Source organism: Natator depressus, chromosome 1 (assembly GCF_965152275.1).
Source record: "Natator depressus isolate rNatDep1 chromosome 1, rNatDep2.hap1, whole genome shotgun sequence".
In the NCBI taxonomy this organism is placed as follows: Eukaryota; Metazoa; Chordata; order Testudines; family Cheloniidae; genus Natator; species Natator depressus.
Genome location: NC_134234.1, coordinates 163,345,313 through 163,365,538, shown reverse-complemented (window position 1 = coordinate 163,365,538; position 20,226 = coordinate 163,345,313). Strand labels below are relative to the sequence as shown.

At 40.2% G+C, this 20,226-nt stretch overlaps 2 protein-coding genes across 14 annotated transcripts in view; both read right to left on the bottom strand.

Moving 5' to 3' along the window:
• Positions 1 to 266: 266 nt before the first annotated feature.
• Positions 267 to 12,693, bottom strand: CFAP298 (cilia and flagella associated protein 298). Of its 5 annotated transcripts, none has more exons than XM_074970752.1 (8): positions 12,453 to 12,693; positions 11,819 to 11,959; positions 10,343 to 10,510; positions 8,759 to 8,826; positions 4,636 to 4,794; positions 3,895 to 4,026; positions 725 to 820; positions 267 to 598 (listed from the first exon to the last, which is right to left on the bottom strand). In XM_074970752.1, exons 2-8 carry the CDS (start codon positions 11,955 to 11,957, stop codon positions 488 to 490), a joined length of 873 nt encoding a protein of 290 aa, XP_074826853.1. In that variant the 5' UTR covers positions 11,958 to 11,959; positions 12,453 to 12,693; the 3' UTR covers positions 267 to 487. The 5 variants fall into 5 exon arrangements, with proteins under 5 accessions (XP_074826853.1, XP_074826834.1, XP_074826841.1 ...); XM_074970733.1 differs by having other exon boundaries at positions 269 to 598; positions 11,819 to 12,002; positions 12,397 to 12,693; XM_074970740.1 differs by having other exon boundaries at positions 269 to 598; positions 11,819 to 12,002; positions 12,483 to 12,693.
• A 3,233-nt stretch (positions 12,694 to 15,926) lies between these two features.
• Positions 15,927 to 20,226, bottom strand: part of SYNJ1 (synaptojanin 1) — a 117,219-nt gene continuing 112,919 nt past the window's right edge. For 5 of the 9 annotated variants that reach the window (XM_074970678.1, XM_074970685.1, XM_074970690.1 and 2 more), the window contains one exon: positions 15,927 to 18,946. In XM_074970678.1, coding sequence (XP_074826779.1) covers positions 18,092 to 18,946 — 855 coding nt within the window. In that variant the 3' untranslated portion in view covers positions 15,927 to 18,091. The remainder of the gene's footprint in view (positions 18,947 to 20,226) is intronic. The other 4 variants (XM_074970695.1, XM_074970701.1, XM_074970719.1 and 1 more) reach the window with 1 other exon arrangement.

Here is a 20,226-nt window from a genome sequence, read left to right as displayed (position 1 = left end):
ATCCATTAATTTTAAACTGTCAGTTTTTAAATGAACCTGGGGGTTAAGATACAAACAAATAGCGAACGCCACTGAATTTGCATTGATTCAAATGATACACATGAAAACTGATTTTCAAAATAAAGGAGAACTTTAAGGCTACCAGCACAACCATTTAATTATTTTTATTAGCTATGAATGCTGTCTGCAAAATAATTTAAGATTTAATTATTCCAGTTACAAACATTTGTAAAAACAGAATTATGAAAATTTACAATGTGTAATCTACATAGTCATACTACAGAAGAGTCCTGCTATAGACAGTTAATAGAAATGTGACATTTTCATTGAAAAACTCAAGCTTAAAATGAACCTCTACTAAGAAACTGGAAATTTCAACATTTGCCACAAATGCTAACTGAGGTTTACTAATGTGCTTGTCATTTCCAAAACAAGGGTGGGTCAATTATTTATTTATTTCTAAAATAAAAAGTCTGTTTGGAGAGCTTCATCTTGGTCCCCACTTAATATCTTTTACACCATGAAACTGTCTTTTCAAAGCATGACTGTCTGCCCATTCTGAATTTAAATAGGAGTCGTCATCATTTTCTTCTAATTTCTGCAAATAAAATTGTTTCAAATAAAATTAACAAAGAAGCTTTTATGAAATAACTGAAAAGAGATTTACTTATATTTGCTTCACTCTATTTGTTGTGTCATGTAACACAGTAGAATCACTTGTTACCTTGAGCTCCTCCTGCTTCCTGTGATAATACAGCATCATCTGTTTTTGCTCTTCATTACTTATCACAGGTTCACGTGATGGGGCACCTTGTCCTTTCTGAAAGTAAATTGATAACATTTATTCTTGATGGTACGTTCAGTACAAAAGAATAAGTACACAAGAATCTTAAGGTGCTAAACAAATATTTCCTCAAACAGTAAGTCGTCAAGTTTCATGGCTTTCTATAAGACAGAAGAATCAACGTTAAGGTTTTATTTAACTGAGAAATATTCCTCCACTTTTGGGCCCAATCAGTTATATTAAAGTCAAGGGAGTTGTGAGCTTGATGATGTGGCCTCTGTCTATTTTATTTATGAACTTAAAAATACTGAAATTTCTACTATAAAAGTAATTAACAAAATGTTTCAGAAAGCTTTAGCCTGTACTCACTGATGTCAATGGCAAAGTTGTCATTGGCTTTAATGGTGCAATTCTTAAGGTTACAAAACAAACCCAATAATAAAACATTTTTAAAAATGTCTTGTTTAAATTCTATTTTTCCACAATTCTAAGATTCTCAAAGATGTCTCACTATTGTCCTCATATGCATAACAATCTTAGTATCTAAATTTGTGAAACACATGATGTGCTTTTCCCCCCAATTATGCTGAATTTTAAATTCAAAGAACAGTTTTATCCATGTTCAACCAGTTTGTCTATGTACACTTTATTCATGACACAAACAGTTTAATCTATGAGAAGCAATTAAAATTTACATTTTAACAGAAGTATACTTAGATTTCATCTTTAATCTCGGATACTAAGGATGGTACAAATGCTAGTGTAACATGTATGTATGAAATTAAATTGTACTGATAAATCTCTGCACATCCCAGAAACAGGCCTACATAACAAATGATAAAATAGGCTATTTCAATGACAGCAGATGACTGCTCAGCACTTTCAAAAGACAGGTTGCTTACTAAAGTGCCTAAATATGGCTTTGTGCGCCTAAATTTAGGTACTTATTTTTGAAAATCTTGGCCCAGAATGTTAAAGTGTAGAATACTTAAGGTATAATATCCACAAATATGACCAGAAATCTGGGTTTGTTCCTCATTGGAATGAAACCAAGTTGACAAAATTTCTTGGTGAATCAAAAATTTCATTTAGGAAACACCAAAACATGGCGTTTCCAAAACCAAATATATGAAATTGACATTCTACTCAGTTTCACTGTGCTGCTGTTCCTAGTGGTTTGCGGTTCTGGGACTGGCAGCTCCACTATGCAGACTGTTCCAGGGCCAGGAATGTGACTGCGATATGCACACTGAACAGATCACAGTCTTCAAAAGGGAGATCCCTTCTCTTCATCTGGACTTCTTTTGGTAGTCCTGAAGACTGGAACCATGATGCCCTGCACATGGCAATGGAAGTGGCTACTGAGAGTTCTGCCAGATTATAAGCAGTTAATGCAACCTATACTGATGTTCAAGCTACGAACTGTCCTTCAGACAATAAATTTCAGTTCCTCCCTATGTTCTTGAGGGAGTTTCTCTATAAATCGTGTTACCTTTTCCAAATTAAGGTAACCAGATTTTGACAGAAGCTCCTGGTAATTTGAGATGCACATCTACAGACTTGATAATGAAGAAATCATTTTGCCAAATAAATTTAGCTTTTTGGGATCTTTGTTTTCCATCATCATCTTTGTGGGTCTCTGCTGATGTCACTCCCAGTGATCCAGGATCTGGGTATGTGTAAAAATCATTTAGATCTCTTGGAGGTGACTTGAGCTACCCTATCTGGTGATCTTGAGTTCCCCCACTACTGGAGCTGAAGAGCTGACTCGTACTGTAGTAGTACTACTAAACAATGAAGCAAAAGATGTTCTGTTGGCTGAGAAGAGCAATGGTGACTCATGTTGTGTAGTCACTGCAACATCACTTGGTACTGAGAAGAACTTCAGTACCAAGAAAGCGGCAAACAGTCTTGTGGCACCTTATAGACTAACAGACGTATTGGAGCATAAGCTTTCGTGGGTGAATACCCACTTCGTCAGATGCATGTAGTGGAAATTTCCAGAGGCAGGTATAAATATGCAAGCAAGAATCAGGCTAGGGATAAAGAGGTTAGTTCAATCAGGGAGAATGAGGCCCTCTTCTAGCAGCTGAGGTGTGAACACCAAGGGAGGAGAAACTGCTTTTGTAGTTGGCTAGCCATTCGCAGTCTTTGTTTAACCCTGAGTGGTGGGGGAACTGTTAGTCTGAGCTCACAATAGACAAGGAAGCAGACACTCCAGGGGTTCTGTCTAGCAGCCACAGTCAGTAAGAAGGAATGGAGGGATGATGTTCCCCTCACCGAGACAAAAAAGGCAGCTTGAGTGGCTGTCATTGAGCAGAAAAGCCTCAAAGGAGAGGCAAGTTTTGAAACCTCTGGGCTTTGTTTCAGCCATAATCCTAGCTACATCCTGGTACTAGGGAAGTCCCTAGCACAAATAAAGTTTCACTTAAAAAAAAAAAAAGGAAAGGAAAAAAAAAGAGGGCCAATGGGTATAAAAAGAGGAAAAATTCAGCTTACCACATTACCTATCTTCACACACACACACACACACACACACGGAAAGTCTCACAATAGACAAGGAAGCAGACACTCCAGGGGTTCTGTCTAGCAGCCACAGTCAGTAAGAAGGAATGGAGGGATGGTTGGGCACACTCCATCCTTTATGACTTCAGGTGTGAGCGGATGCGGTGAGGGCATCCAAGGTGCAGATGCAACCCCAACGGACACTTGTGGCCAAAAGAATCTGATCTTGCACATAGGATGCACATGTATCAGAAAGAGAATCCATGAGGACAATCACTTGAAGAACAAATGTTCTGTCTCAACTTCCATCAAATGGCATTTTTATTTAACTTTTAGTCTAATGCAAACCTTAATATCTGCAATTTTTGGTTGTTCTTTCAAAAGTATATTCTGGGGGTATAGGCAGGATTTCACTGCTGACTAAAGGAATTAATAAAAACAGAAGACTTACAGTATTTGAAGTCTTTAAGTCAGTCTTGGTTTTATGACCTTGAGAGACCCAAGCTGAAATTAACCAGATCCATTTTCTAAATCAATTAGAAATTCTCTGCTGTAAAAAAAAAGTCAGCACTGAATCATAAGTAGAGATTGACAGTAATACTCACTTTCTGTAGCTTGACAATGATTTTAGTTTTTTCATTTTTGCCCACAAAGTCTGAAAGTTTGTTTGTTCTTTTTAACTCCTTTGCTGCCCACCACAATTGTGCTTCAGACTCTTCAATAACCTCAAGTCCAGCCTGTGACAATTATAATTTGCAAGAAAAAATACAACACTAGTAATTTTTGCAGAAACAGAGACTCTTGCAGCAACCTTCCATAGTCAGTTTATAAGATGATCCCTCTGGGAGTAACAACAACAAGCTCAGTTAACATTTAAAATTCCCTTGGTTTTACCCTCTATCCTTATTAAAAAAGGGTTACCGCTATATTTTTCTTCCTCTGATCTTAATCTGTATTGTCTTGGTCCCTCCAATACAGTATTATTCTCCTCAATTCTGACTCCAGTTTTATCACTCAAAATGTTTAATTCTCACAGTGGTGTTATAAAGATACCAGCTATTTCAAGTGGACAACCAAATAAAACTACATGAACTCACATTAGTATGGTGCACTTTAACTGAACATATGTTTGTTCATCTTATTTTTAAATTAATTTATTGACACTTCATGTATTTTTAAAAACCATTAGAGACAAAAATATTTAGAAACCAACAAGAAATCAGAATATGTACAAGAAATCAAATAATTACTGTCACATAAAAATGAAGGATTTCTCCTTCCTTTCCTAGGAGAGCATAAATTGAACCCAATCACTCTGTATGTAACCCAAATATGTTACTACATACATGAGTTCCGGACAAGTCTTCTTTATCTTCAAACTCCATTCTAATTGGATCATGTGGCGGCAATCCCATCGGATAAACAATCATTACAGCTCCTCGGAGCTGGTCCAGTGCATCTTTCACCATCTCCATATTAACACATACATTAGCTTGAACTTGTTTCTGAGATACAGACAGGAGCCATTGTTAAAATTTAAACAAAGTAATTAAGTTAGGAGGAAAGCATCTGTTTTGCAATGAGTTCACAATGTTAAACAGTGTGATATTTAAATGAAGCCAACTGGCTAAACAGATATTTATGTCAGAGCAAATCACTCTCAGTTCTCTTTATCCTGATTCATAAAACAGCTGCATATAGCAGTAAACTTTTGTCTTGTTATTCTATTTGCTTTTATTGGCAAAGGAATGAAATCTCAAATATCCATTAAATGCCTGCTACACAACTTAATAAAATTTCTGCTGTAGGTGTCTATTGAACACAGGCATTCAAATAAGCGTGCCGATGACTGCAGAAACTGGAGGGGGAAATTTCTTATTTCGACTATCTGTGATTCATGGACAAAAGTTAAAAAGTAGTAAAAGTCAAATGAGGGTTAGAGAAGGGGTCGTATAGACCTGAGACTTCAGATAAAAGAGCACCTGCAAATGAAAGACAAGAATGAGCAAAACACAAATGGGATCTGCTCTTAAGGCAATGCTTAGCACTCTGAGCAGCTCATACGGAGATTTGTAGCAGCACAGACACTTAATTGCTGTATGACCTGAATAGAGAGACAAGGTAGATGAGATAATATCTTTTATTGGACCAACTTCTGTTGGTGCCCTGAAGAAGAGCTCTGTGTAAGCTCGTCTCTCTCACCAACAGAAGTTAGTTAAGTAAAAGATATTACCTCACCCACCTTGTCTTTCTAATATCCTGGGACTGTCACAGCTCCAACACTGCAAACATATGATTGGAATAATCACTGCACAGATTAGAAGAAACAAGAAGCAGCTGAAACAAACTTTTATATTTCACTAATGAATTTTGCCTCGCCAAAGTTTTCAATACGGGGAGTTATAAAAAGGAGACTAAAAGAATGATGCCTCCTTGTGGCCGTTACTAGCCTCATTAGCTGGCAAGTACAGTATATTGCTCCCCACCCAATCTGTAAGATCAAACTTGGCAAGAAAAGTACTGTATGTGTTCATTTTCATCAATATGGACTGATAATTTGAAAACAAATTAACCTCCAAACCCAAGTAAATTGACCATATTTTAAGGCTCTTAGCTATAAATAATGTATATACAAATAAAAAACATGTTTTCACCTTTCATCCAAAAGCAACCCAAGGCACTTCACAAAAATACAATATATGAATAATTTCAATCCACTACTTACATGCAGCATCCTCCATGGTGAAACACAGCAATGCTATGTAATAGTTATGGTCAGGAAATTAAAATACAGTCTCTAGCTGCAAATTTCATGCAGGCATTCCTCTAGAGCAGAGACCAAATCTGCAGGATTCAATTTAGCAAGGGACACAGAATTGCATCTCAGCACTAGACTAATAATCTACCGCATACTTAGAAATGATATTGCCAAGAGGCCTCATATATATGAGCTGCTGAGATGTCCAGCACGACCAGAATGGCCAAACAGCAGTAAACTAAAATGAGGAGATCATAATTCATGGCTCTCGTAAGCAGGGTCACTACAAGGGGATTGCTGAACCCATTCTGGAACGCATGTAAGCTGTCAGTAGTGCTTAAACCTTGTGATTTGAAAAACAGTGACCATTCTGTACATCATGGAAAATGGGGAGGTAGGAGACTGGACAACAATTGGCAAAAACCTACTATCAGGTGGCAAATCCTTGAGGACAAGATCTGCATGTTTGAAAATGGTCAACATCCTTACTAAGTGGAACACTGATAATCCCTGTCAGCGATGATATTATAGCTACATCACCTGCTTTAACCAACCAAAATGAATCAGAGTCAAGTGATGCAGACGTGGAACCCAAAACACTAAAGACATCAAAATAAGAAACTGAACTGAACATGATAGGAAGTCAGGAACCCCTGACTCTCTTAGTCATAGACTCCGAGACCAATTCTGAGTTCTAGTTTAATACTACAAATAAAAAAGTTACATCAACAAGCTGAAGGAACAAACAGGGAGAGGGATGGGTGAAGAGTCAATCATGATTAATCAAACTGCTCACTAACAAATATTTCAGCTGGAAGGTACCTGGCAATGTCCATGGACAAGGATAAATTATATCTCTGCCTAAGTCAGTGCAATAGTGTGCCTTCATAATGTCTTCTGTGCAATGACTATCAGGTTACAGACGGCTCTCCAGCCATCTTCTCTCCAATCTGTGCCAAAAATCCTATAGGTTCCTGAGAAATCATTATGGCATCTGGGAACACGACGCAAAGAGTATACAGTAAGCAAGTTGCAAGCATGCTCCAGCACAGTGGTCACCAACCAGTCGATCCTAGAAGCTCTTCCTGTTGATCCTAAAGGCTCTTCAGGTCGATCGCGGTCTCCGGTGGCACAGTGTGGCTGTCACTAAGGTGTGTGTGCCATGGGTCCCCCTCCGCACGCTGCTCCTGCCTGCAAGCACCGTCCCCGCAGCTCCCATTGGCCGGGACAACTGTGGGGGCGGTGCTTGCCGAGAGGGACAGCACACAGAGCCATGTGCCCCCCAGGGGTCCGTTGGCCCCTTCCGGGAGTGGCAGCCACACTCTGCCACCTCCGACGGCTCCCGGTTGGCAAGTGCTGCCCGGCAGGAGGCCACACCCCAACCCCCGGCCCTGAACTCCCTCCTGGAGCCAGCACCCTATATCCCCTCTTGCACCCCATAACCCGTCCTGCACCCCATGCCCCCTGCCCCAGCCCTGACCCCCCTTCCAGATCCAGCACCCCCCTCCTGAACTCCAACACTGCCTCAGCCTGGAGTCCCCTCCTGTACCCAAACTCCCTCCTAGAGCTTGCAGCACTCACGCCCTCCTGCACCCTAACCCCCTGCCCCAGGCTCAGCCCAGAGCCCCGTCCCTCACTGCAGACCTCTCAGCCCCAGCCCAGAGCCTGCACCCCCTCCCAAACCCCAATCCCCTACCCCAGCCCAGTGGAAGTGAGTAAGGGTGGGGAAGAGTGAGCGACGGGGGTGGGGGTGGGGGGTCGCCACTATAATGCCACTATAGATGTAGAATAGCCCCCAACCTAAAAAATTAGCATGTTCATTTTAAATCTAATGGGACTAAAAAACAGTAATATAAATCCCCATTGTTTGCAACATTTCTCTGTCAACTTATGTACTTTAGAAGAATTTCAAAGAGCCATGGTTTACAAGGAAAAGTATATGAATAAAAAGTCATTACTGCATTTGTGCTTCTATGTCATAAACAAGTAGTGTGTCAAAATAAAATATACAGCTATTCTTAAAGTGGAATTGAATAATTTAGGCTTCAATCCTGCAAAGACATATGCACATGCCTAATTCCATTGAATTCAATGTAACTACACGTGGTTAAATTAAGCATGTGGATAAGCTTTGCAAGGATCGGGGCTTAAATCATCTAGGCTATGAAAAAGTGATAACAGGACTGGAAGGAACCCCTGGGTCATCGAGTCTAGTCCCCTGTTATTGCAGACCACCTCATTTCAATTACTTTAAAATACCTATTGCTCATTAATATAGTGTGCTGTAGTTTTACATATAATTGAGTAAATATTAATCTACAAATTTCTGAATGTAGTTAATTTTTCCACTAAAAAACCTGACAAGCATTCACCCAAAGAAGGTATCAATAACAAATAAAAAATGAAGAGCATGTGAGTGGAATTAAATGTGGTTTAATTATTTAATGCAAAATTTGTGATGCGAGCATTCACTCAGAGTTTAATATCCGATTCTGCAACTCACTGAAAAAATCTTGCCACAAGGCATTAAGAAAATGATGAATAGGTGTTTCACAGTTTTTATCAGACTATTCAAATTACTTTACATTCCTACTTGAAATTACTGTCCTTTGCACTCAAATGAAAAATTAATCTGTTATTTTTGAAAAACAGAAGAGCTATGTAGCATCCATAACACTGTTGAAAGATTCAGCGTCACTTTAAAATCTTACCTTAGATATTTGTGCTTTAGCTTCCTCTACTGTCTTTTTTAAAACTTCTTTCATTTTTTCATTTGGAGCTTAAAAACAATAGATGCATCTTTAATACAATACATTAATATTTCTTGCTATAAAAATCTGCCTACATACGCCATATATAATCTACCGTAAGCAAGTTAATTTAAACACTACTAAATCACAAACCCAGAAGGCATGCTACTTAGTTTCACTATTTATAAGTCTACAGATTCATAATTAAGTTTCTTGATTGTACTCTAAACAAGAAACAAAAACACTATTTTACAATCGAGGGTAAGATTTATGACATGCACCCAGAAGGTCACTTTGATTGGGCTTTGCCTTTTAAATGGTCTTGTTATACTGAAACATATAAAGCTTGACTCTCCTGTATTAGCTCTGGCTCATATTGTATATATTATTTTCTTCATTCTATACTGTGAAAAAATTCTGAGCTACGCTTTTATGGGAACTAGAGCTTTGAATTTCTTGACCTTTAATGTAAAATGTGGTTACATGAACGTAACTTTAAAAAATAGAAAAAGAAGAAAATAAAATTAAAAACAAAAGGGTTATTGCTCCTTCCTTCTGCTAAAGGTCATTTATGGTGTGGGGCACAGAAACTGAGAACAAGGAAACTGTCTCTTCTGTGATCTCAATGATTACACTGCTGGCACCGTGGCAGTGAGAACAAGGAGGAAGCTGCCTGATTTCAATGGAGAGAGATGAGGGAAAAGGAGAGAAAAGAAACAGAGGGGGAAACCTACGTTAAATAAGGCCTAAGGCCATCTAATGACTGAGGAGAAAAAGAAATCTTAAGTAACTACCCATTCACTAAATGAGGCTGGGGTCCTGTGGAAAAAATAGTATGTGGTCATGTTATTAATAACTATATCTAGGGGCTGAATAATGGTTGCACAGGCAACCTTAATTTTGAAATTTCCTAATTTCTGAGTACTTGACTTTGCAACAAGAAAAGGAGTACTTGTGGCACCTTAGAGACTATAAATTGGTTAGTCTCTAAGGTGCCACAAGTCCTCCTTTTCTTTTTGCGAATACAGACTAACACGGCTGTTACTCTGAAACCTGACTTTGCAACCTTATTGTTCTTTTAACACATTTTTTTTTATGTAATCTAAAATACATGTTGAGGAAAAGCAGTATAGTGTTATTCACTCTTGAATAATTAATATCAACATTAAGTCAAGTCTAAATCCAAGACCTGATGTGGCAAGTCTCATTTCTTGTGAGATTGCAGCCAAGCAAGCAGTTTCTATGAGTTTAATTGCTGCTCAATACTACTAGAACTGCCTTTAAAAAATCTCCTTTTATAAATAACTTTATAATTATGTACTTTACAGGAAATGGACTGGCTGACAGATACTCCAATTGGGATAATTTTAACTATACACTAACATCTACTTGATATCTCGTTTAAGAGTTTTGAGATTAAATTAGAGGTTTGTTGTTATGAAATTCAACAGCATTTAGTCAAAATATCAAATAATTTTAAATTCCTCATACAGCTATATCTTAGTTATGCTCATACAGAGATATGCATGTTTAAGATGCATTTACCATGTCCATTTCTTCGTCCAATTTCATCCTTTTTAAAGACACTTCCACCACTTGGTACACATTTATCTGCCCATTCATCCTTTAATTTCAAATCTTCAATCTGTTCATCTGTCAGTCCTTGCATATTAGGAGGCAAGAAGACACCATGTTCTGCCAGCTCCTCCATTTCTTAAAAAACAAGGTCAGAGTTTAGAAGCAGAAAACAATGTTACATCAAAGGCACTTATTTGAACAGGCTAAGTTTCAGCTTTTAAAGAGCTGCAAAGAGGAACTTTTGTAAGCACGTGTACACTAGTGCCACCTGCTGTTTTACTGCCACCACCTTTTTCTAGTGATAATTCCTAACTCTCCTTTGTTTAATTTCACATTTTTTGACTAAACGAACAAATTTGAAAAACGGCACAACTCTACTTTATTATGATATACAGTTTCATAATAATTTTTTTTAAATCTGATGTGGGAAGAGAACCTAAAACACCAAAGTATTGAAATTTGGCTTTGCCAACTTTTAGACTTCATGCTTCTGGAAAATGTAGTTACATCAGGATATCCTGATTTTTATACTGAAATGTTGTCTCTACGTTAAGGCAGGCCTGAGAGGTTTTAAGAACTGTTTTAATGACTGTAAAGTAACACGAGGCATCAAAATAGCATACATTAAAATAAAGAAATGGGTTTTAACCCTACTTTGAAATACGCAAAAAACAAAACACAGAACCCATGAGTGACAACAGAATTATGCCAGCTAAGAAAAATGCATACAAATGGGTACAAGTGCTGATCCAGAAGCTAGATGTGAGGACAGCACATGGCTGCTGTTTCCTACTCATTCAGGAGCACTGGTGGCAAAGATAAATGGAGGCTGCTTGTTCCTCTGGCCTGGCTAAAGTATCATCATCAGCGACTACCATGAGGGTCCCTTTCCGTGGTTAATTTTTGAGCTGCCTGAAAAATAGAAATCCCTTTCTATGAAAAACATTTAAAACAAAACATTGCCCTGAATCAGGATGAAACATCAAAAATGCAAAAAAATTTCCAGGATGGGTTTTTTGACAAAAATTTCATTTCAGGGGAGCCAAGGAGTTCAGCCCTCCCTACAAGCTCTGGGGTCAAAGAAGCTGCCTCTCCAGCTCCCAAAGCTATGGGGGGAAACAGAGCCCCTCATTTTGATTTTCAGCAAAACCAACATTTTCCTGCCAAAAATTTCAGTTTTACAAAAGCATATTTTTTTGTTCAAAAATTTTAATCGGAATGATTTTCAATCAGCTCTACTCTCTTCCCAGTTCTGCCACTGGCTTCCTGGCCAACTTAGTTACTCTCTCTGCGCCTCAGTTCCCCAACTGTGACATGAGCATAGCAGTACTTGCCTACTACACATGAATAGCTATGAGACTTTCAGATGTGGTTATGGGGCTACGTAAGTACAAGAGATAGAATTCCCTGGTCGCTTGTGTGGTGTATGGATTTGGCTAGTACCTGAGCAAATACGCTGCACTTTGAGCCTGCGATTGTAGATCCTGGTGACTTGCTGTGTTAAGTCTTCCATGGAGATGCCGCATGTTGTTTCCAGCAGGAATTGGCTCTCGTCACCACGCTTCACATGGAGCTGAACCATTTCTGCAGAGACCGAAAGGAGATGGGAGTTGTTGGCTCCAATTTCCTGTCAGATCAAAGAGAGAGAGAGAGAGAGAGAGAAATCTCAGGGCAAAAGCACTGAGAACCAGGCAATGGTGTGCTACCAACATTTTAACAAGGGACAAGTAACTTCCCTCTTAGCTGCAGACAGGAGTGGGAAGGAGGACGAGAGACAGGGAAATCTATGCGTTTATGATTAAACAAAAATGTTCCTGTCACAACTAAGAAGTGCTCTATGTGCGGGGGGACAGGACGGTGTGTAGAGGTGAGAGGGCTCTATGGGGGCCTGTGGGGTGTAGAGGGGATGACCGGTCTGTATGTGGGGCGCACGGGGGCTGCTGTGTGAGGGCAGTGGGGGGGCATAGGGGGTGCGTGGGGGGAGGGAGCTGTGCTGCGGCGGGAGGCGGCGGTGTACGCACTTTGCGGTGCACGGGACGGGGCTTCCCCCCGGCCTGGCTCCTCCCCAGTCTCTCACCCGCCCCGGGGCCCCGGATTCGCTCCGCACTGGCACGAGCCGGCCGCGTGTTCGATCCGCCGCTCCCCGGAAGGGCCAGAGCCCCCTCGCGCGCCGCCTCTCAGCCACAACAACCGCCGCGTCCCTGGAAACCAACCGCCAGGAAGGAGGCGGGGGCGAGGCGGTGCTTTGACCCCGCCGGGCCACAGCTCAGGAGCCTCCGCGACTGGGGCCGGGCCGACTCCGCACCTCAGCGCATGCGCCAGGGGAGTGCGCCCGCCCCGGGACCTCCACCGCCTGGAGGCGGGGCCGGGGCGCGAGGCCGGGCAGAGCCGGTTCTTAAAGGGCCAGCCCCGGCGGCATCAGTCGGCAGCAGCCCCGGGGCTGCAGCAGGAGCCAGCCCCGCCCGCCGGGGCGCAGAGGCGGCTCGGCCTAGGACGGGGGCGACCCGTGCCAGGCCCGGGGTGGCTCCGGCCCAGATACCCGCCAGGCCCGGGCCCAGCGACCTCCCGCTGCAGCAGCCACGGGCCGGGCCGAGCAGCTCCCCCAGCCCAGGCGCCTGTGTCCTCTGCCCCGCGCCCAGCTACCCCTCGGTCCCGCGGGCTGTCCCTTATCCCAGACCCCGGCCACTCCGCCGCCGCCGCCGCCGCGCCCCGGGGACGCTGCCCGAAAGATTTCCCCCCCCGCACCCCGGAGCTCTGGCGCGCCCCCAAACCTAGGGGGCCCCTGCCGCTCTTGCAGCTTTGAGCTGCCCCGCCCCAGCGGAAGGGGCTCTCACCCTTCCCAGACTCCTGTGCCCCTTTCAGAGACCCACTCGCCTTGCGCACCCCCAAGTTTCACCTCACTTAAAAACTGCTTGCTTACAAAATCAGACATAAACGTACGAAAGTGTCAGAGCCCGCTGTTAGTGGCAAGTTGCTTATAGTTTATAATTGTGTGGCAAAAAGGATCAATTGGAATATAAATACTGTACTTCCATTTCAATGTGATCCTTGAGCCTGTTTTTCACGTGTGAGCCTTGTCGTTCGGGGAGGCAGTGAAGCAAGAGCAACAATTAAGTTTTTCTCCCCCTTGAGTCTATTCCTGTAGCTCCCCGGGTTCCCAAACTGGGCGTCACGAGGTTATTACATGGGGTGGGAGGGGTCACGAGCAGTCAGCCTCAGCCCCCAAACCTAAATTCACCTCCAGCATTTATAATAGTGTTAAATATAAAAAAGTGTTTTTAATTTAGAAAGGGAGTCTCACTCAGAGGCTTGCTGTGTGAAAGGGGTCACCAGTACAAACATTTGAGAACCACTGCATGTAGCCTGTTGTAAAACTAGGCAAATACTAAATCAGTTGGTGTACCCCCAGCAGACCTCTGCGAACTTCCAGGAGTACACATACCCCTGGTTCAGAACCACTGCCCTGTGGCACCTGTGGAGATCTACCTAAGAGGTGGCCAAAGTCATGATGATTGTCAGTGCGGTTGGGGGGCGCTGTGCTCATGGCCACTGCTCAAGCCACAGCTTGGGCAGGTGTTACAGAGGCAGTAGAGATGGAAGCACTGCCCTACTGCTAAATACCAACCACAAGCAGCACAGGAAATCCATATGGAGCTGCTGTGTTCACAATTGGTATTTACTGTGTATGTAGATTATATATGTTCTTGCATACTTTGAGGGGGATGAGGCCCCAAGCACCCCAGCCACAAACTGCCCCAACAGGACAGGGGTCCCAGCGGCCCAGGCTAGAACAGACACATTGTCTAGAAGTTGCCTCTGTTGCTAACCTTGGCTGTGTTACCAACTCTCAGGATTTTATCAGGGGTTTTGTGGTAGCTGGTGTTTAGCTTAAAGGCCCAGGGTGCTGGGACCACAGCAAGGGAAGCGAAAGAGCCTTTGGCTGCACATCCTGTCCTGGGAATTGACAGCTCTTTGGCTGCTGCTAGTTTAATAGCAGCACTACCAATAGTGGAATGAGTGGTGTAGACCAGGCCACTGATATTTTTATTTCTCTGTGCCGCATGTGATGATGTGGTGAAGAAACACTGGAGTCCCGGCTACAGTAGCACTTTTACTAGTAAAGGTGCCACTGCAGCAGGCCAGCAATAAGACAAGTGTGAATATAAAGCTTTTTGCGATATTTTTTCTTGATTTTTAATAAAAGATGTCAATTCTTTTTAAAATGGCAGAAGGAAGCCCAAACAGCATGGTACTGGTAACAGTCAAGAGGGTAATTTCAGGGGTTTCTCTTTTTCCAGGCATGTATTGTAAGGCAAGAGTTACCCTGCCTACAGTGGGCAGGGGTGGGGAGTTACCTCAGAACATAGAAAGGAATATAACGGTAAAGAAATAGCACATCTCCTAGTGCCCTCAACACACCAGTGGTGGCTGCAGCCATCCAAAGTGATTGCACAGCGGCCAGTCTCAGTCTGGCTATGAAAGGGATCAATGCCCATTAACTGTGAATAGACAGGATCCTGGTGGGAAAAATATCTACACTCCAAACTAAAATAGCTGCACCTCTAAGATAATTTACAAAAGCTGAGAGGGGGTGCCTATCTGATCCAAGATCATTGCAAATTTGGGCACTTACTTTATACTTCCAGATCTGTTAATATACGTAAGGTAAAGCAGTTCACCACGTTACTGTGAAAATTAATTATCCATGGGTAAAAAGTCTTGTGACTAAGATTATCAGAAAATGACCATATGTTTTAAAAGGACACTACTAATTCAGAAAAGTAGATTTTAAAGTTATCAATTCAAGGTGAATCGGAAATGTAAGAGAATGGAAGAATGATTTGATGGTGAAGGGGCCGTTTAGTGAGGGCAGTGGCTGTTCCTCGTTCAGAAGTAGAGGCAATAGCAGCAATGGAAGCTGCTTGTCCTCTGGCCCAGCTAAAAAGCAGCAGCAGGAGGGATCCCTGTGTGGGTCTCTATTTGCGGTCGACATTACCCTTTAATTTAGAAGAGGAAGGGCAGTCCTGTGGTTAGGGTTTTAACCTCGGACTTTGGAGACTGGTCTTCATGTACAACGCTACTGCACCACAGCTGTGCCACAATAGTGCTTTAGTGAAGATGCTATTATGCCAACGGGAGAGCTTCTCCCACTGGGGTAGTTAATCCACCTTCCTAAGAGATGGTGGTTATGCTGATAGAAGCTCCCTTGTCAACATACTGCTGTCCACACAGAGGGTTAGGTCGAGATAAGTATGCCACCCAGGGGTGTGGAATTTTCACCCCTGGCCTGAGATCCAACTGTCTGCTTTGCCTGTGACCTTGGTTGAGTCACTTATTCTCTGTGCCTCTGTTCTCCCATTGTGAAATGGAGATAACAGTACTTTCCTACCTCACAGGGGTACTGTGAGAATAAATGCATTATAGATCATGAGGCACTCACATACCATGGTAATAGGGGCCATGTAAGTACCAAAAATAAAGGAGAATAAAGATAAACTTCTTAAAGACAGGTATATTTACTTCAATAATACATTACTGCATTTCACAGGATAGGTATGGAATGTTGTATGCCACCGAGTTTTAATACTGCAGTTTTATAAAGTATACCATCATAAATGTTGTGTGCCACAAGCAATAAAATTGTTACACATTAACAGAGCAATTTACTACGGGGAACACAATTCATGAAAATACGTTTAGCATTTCTAATTTTACTTCTCAGTATTTTAGTACTTTTGGTAGTAATTATTTCCAGTAATACACATTAGAGTGGTTAGCTATTTGTATTATATATTTTAGCATCTTTTTGTGCAGTATTTTGTCAAACTCCTTAATCCCATGTAAGTGTTGAGGTGCTGCATATTAAGTACATTTTAGACAGCAGTTTGTAAGCACTGTAATTAAATATTCATCAAGGAACATATTTATCACAAAGCTGCAATTTGCACAAGCAAAGTTTCCAAAACAAAATTGTTTTGCTAAGGTAAGACTGTACACCAAACCCACCAATCACATAGATATTAATAGCCACAGTTTAAACTAGTTAACTCACATATTGAAGCACAAAGTTTATCACAGGTACTGTGTTTAAAATTTACAAGAACTTTTTAATGACCTGAACAGAAGAAAAGCACAATATAAAACTCACTACTGTAACTTCTATCCAACAGCATCTCCTAATTATACTGTTAAAGGAAGAGTGGATTATTTCTGAATGGAATATTTTGATAGTATTGGAGAATTTAGAAGTAGTATTGTCATATTCTTTTGCTGCTATAAATGTAATGCTAGTAACTATGATTCACTTACAAACGTTGCAAAAATAGCATAAATTGTTTGCTAAGCCAATAAGTGCAGGTGTGTATGGTGGCTCACCCCCAATACATCTCATAACAAAATATTGATGCATTCCATTTTTGATGAATGTACACAACTTTTTATATAAAAGTCATGTTATAAAAGATACGGTGACTGGTAAGGAACATTACCATTTCTTTAGCATACATAAAGATTTCTTTAGCAACACTTGTTATTTTAAATTCCTTCAAGATACCAAAATACCACATTTTATGCAAATACCGTGAACTTCAGAAAACTATAGAAACAGGACCAGTTGCATGTTTACAGTATCCTATGTGAAAAGATGTAGCCTCCACTGACTTCAAAGCAGCACCACAAACATGGTGTTTACAACCTCTGGGGGAGGGAAGAATGCTGATTTATCACAAGCAGAAGGCTGATAGAACAGTACTTTCAGCTCAGAGGGCTGCTGCTCTCCTGCTTTCTCTGCTGAAGGCAAGGTTTTGAAAATATAGCAGTTAGTAGAGAGGGATGAAACTGGGCAAAATGGTGCCTAAAACAGACTCCTGAAGTCACTGCATAATTGCTTATTTCCTCACCCACATCTTTACAGCGGGAGCCTGGTTTTAAACATCAAAGCAAAAGATGAAAAATGGGATTTATTTTTTAAAGGGTGAAGAGAAAGACTTTTGTAATATTAGTAGTTTCCAATTTCTGGGGGAAAAAAAGCCTTTAAGAGAATGATGAATAAATGAATAAAACTGAATACTAAATAGCTATTCTAAGTTTACATCAACAAATGGTGGAAATTACTAGACAAAAAAGTCAATAAATTTAATATTTACTATATTAGTATATGAGGTCTTATTTGTATTTTGAAAGTAACTATTTTAGTTTGTGCCTCAAATTTAAATATAATTAAGCCTTACTAATCTACATAACCTCTGTTATAAATTACTTTCTAAATAGTACCTGTCCACATTCAATATTTTGATTAAACTTTGCTGCTCTTTGGTAAATATTTATAAATATCAGTTACCAAACAGTAAAAAGGGACTGGAGGGGTCTAACAGCTGGAAGTCTCTTGAGCATTTTGAAATTCCTCTGAGAAGAACAGAAATGAAAGTGCTTCATAAACAAAAACTAAATTTCCAAGAGTGTTGTACATTCTATGAGGATTAACTACTAATCCTTTCAATATGACTACATCTAAATTTATACTAATTGTGGACAATTCATTTGTGCACTACCATATATACATATTCAAAATTTGTACACAAACAGTGGTTGCTATGAATAGAGTTAAGGTTCAGTGCATTTGACAATAAATTATTGCACATAGAATAACCTCAATGCCCAATTATTCTTTTGGATACACCTAGCAACAAACTTAAAATCTCTTTTATTTTAGAATGTCTATCTTTCTGTAAAATCTTGTGTTGGTGACACTTTAGGTGCCAACAAGGCAAAAGGATCTGTAGGGGATATAGTCTGGGTTATTCTGGATGGTACAGGAGGTGCAGGTGGTCTTCTTGCTGGCAGCATATAGAAGGAATCAGCAGAATTCCAGTCATTTTCAAAGGTAAAGTCTGAGCCAGGAAATATATTTGGTTCAGTGCCCACTAAATCTGGAAAACCAGTAGGTTTCCTGGAACGGACTCTCTTGAATTCTGTAACACATTCAGAGGACGTCTTCAGTTTTACACTGGAATCCTCCTCTTCCTCAAATGTTACCCATCCTTTAGGTTTTGTATTTTTCACGATAGAAGATTTACTTTGCAAATAAAAATTGTCTTCAAAAGCACTGATAGAGAACATAGGCTTGCCTTGACTAGGATCTGGATGATTTAGAGAGGGGAAAGGGTTACAAGCAGCAGGTCCTTCTATTAAAAGCTGTGAAGTTACTTCAGGTTCTTGCATTTCAGTTCTAAACGGGTTTCCAGCATTAACTGTTCTTTCAGTGAAAGGATTTGTGCTGTTCAGCCTGGTAACCAATGAATTTGGAGAACTGCGTACATGTTCCTGGGATTTGCTATAGGCTGGATTAGGAGGCATTGCTGGCATGCAGTTTACAGTATCCAAACTGTTAACATTGCTTTGTGTTGCAGAAGGCAGCCAAGTCAACTCCTTTTGGTTTAAAGTTGGAACAGGTGATATTCGAACAGATGTCTGAACCTTTGATGCAGCAAGCAGATTAAATGACAGATCTTCAAAAGGGTCATTGTTTAACTGTGTTTCAAGTTTAATGCCATAGACTCCATTTGCTTTAATCTGTAAAGAAAACAAGGTGTTCAGTAGTAGCATTTCAGTTTGCTTTTAAGATCCTTACTATCTGCCATTTCTCATTGTTCCATTGTGGCAAGAATACAAGCTTTGGGACTTAAACAGAAGCCTCAATGCAGTTTAGTTATAATGTATACAGTGTACACATAGTAATAATGATTATTTGTTTTCTAGGCAACATTCTTTTAAAAATCCCATTTGCTAAGTGCACAAAGACAAATACCTCCTTAGTTCTTGTAAATAATATAAAAATGTTACTCTTATTTGCTGATGCAACTTGAATACATTTCATGCAACTATCTGAATCAAAGCACTACTGTACACCACATTTAATAAATTATAAAAATTACACTTTACCATTTGAAGAACTGGGGCAAATATGGTATATTCTAAACAAGTGATAACACAGCACAGAAAACGTTTTAAGTGCTATGGGGTCATTGTTTATTCACAATTTATAAAAAGGGTGATATTAATATTTAAGTATCACAATGAATGGAAAATTAGTATTAGTATATATTTTACTTTAAAAAAAGCCTAAATTAAGGCACTCATTTCTCTGCACATGAAGTGATGATCACCAGCCTTTAAAAAAAAAAAGAAAAGAAAAAGAAAATGTATTTTAAATAGCAAGTTATCATTGTTTAGAATATGACCAAACGAGAATAATAATAATTTTCTCCATGCAACTTCCTCATCTTTTAAAAACTTATGAAAAAAATTCCTTCTTTTATAATTTCCTTGTGTGACCAAGTGTGTACAGTATAACCATCACATTCTCTCTAACACTATCTAAAAAAGCTCAAATATGAGATTTGTTACATTAATCCTATTATGGATAGTTTTATGCTCCATAATTAACTAAAGTGAAGGAATTATGTTCAAGGTTCTTGATTCTCTAATTCATAAGCAACTCAAACTTTTAATATAGCTATGTCAGCCTTAATTTGGAATTTTTAACATGAAAATTATTTTGTTAGTGAAAGTTTTGTTGAACTACGACACTAACTGCAATCCTCAACTAAAATTTAGCTTACAAAAAATCTACATTTGTTTATCTCACAATCTTAGTGTTATTTATTTACTATAATTACTTTCAGGCTGTTCTGACTCCTGAGAATTGTTTTATAATTCAACACACTCAGTAGACAGCAATGCACAATTATTGGATCATGTGCTTTATAAGTCTAAGGCCTACTCTACTATTAAAAGTTTTGCCAGTATAGCTACACCAGCAGCTTCTGCCGGTATAGCTTATTCCATTTAGG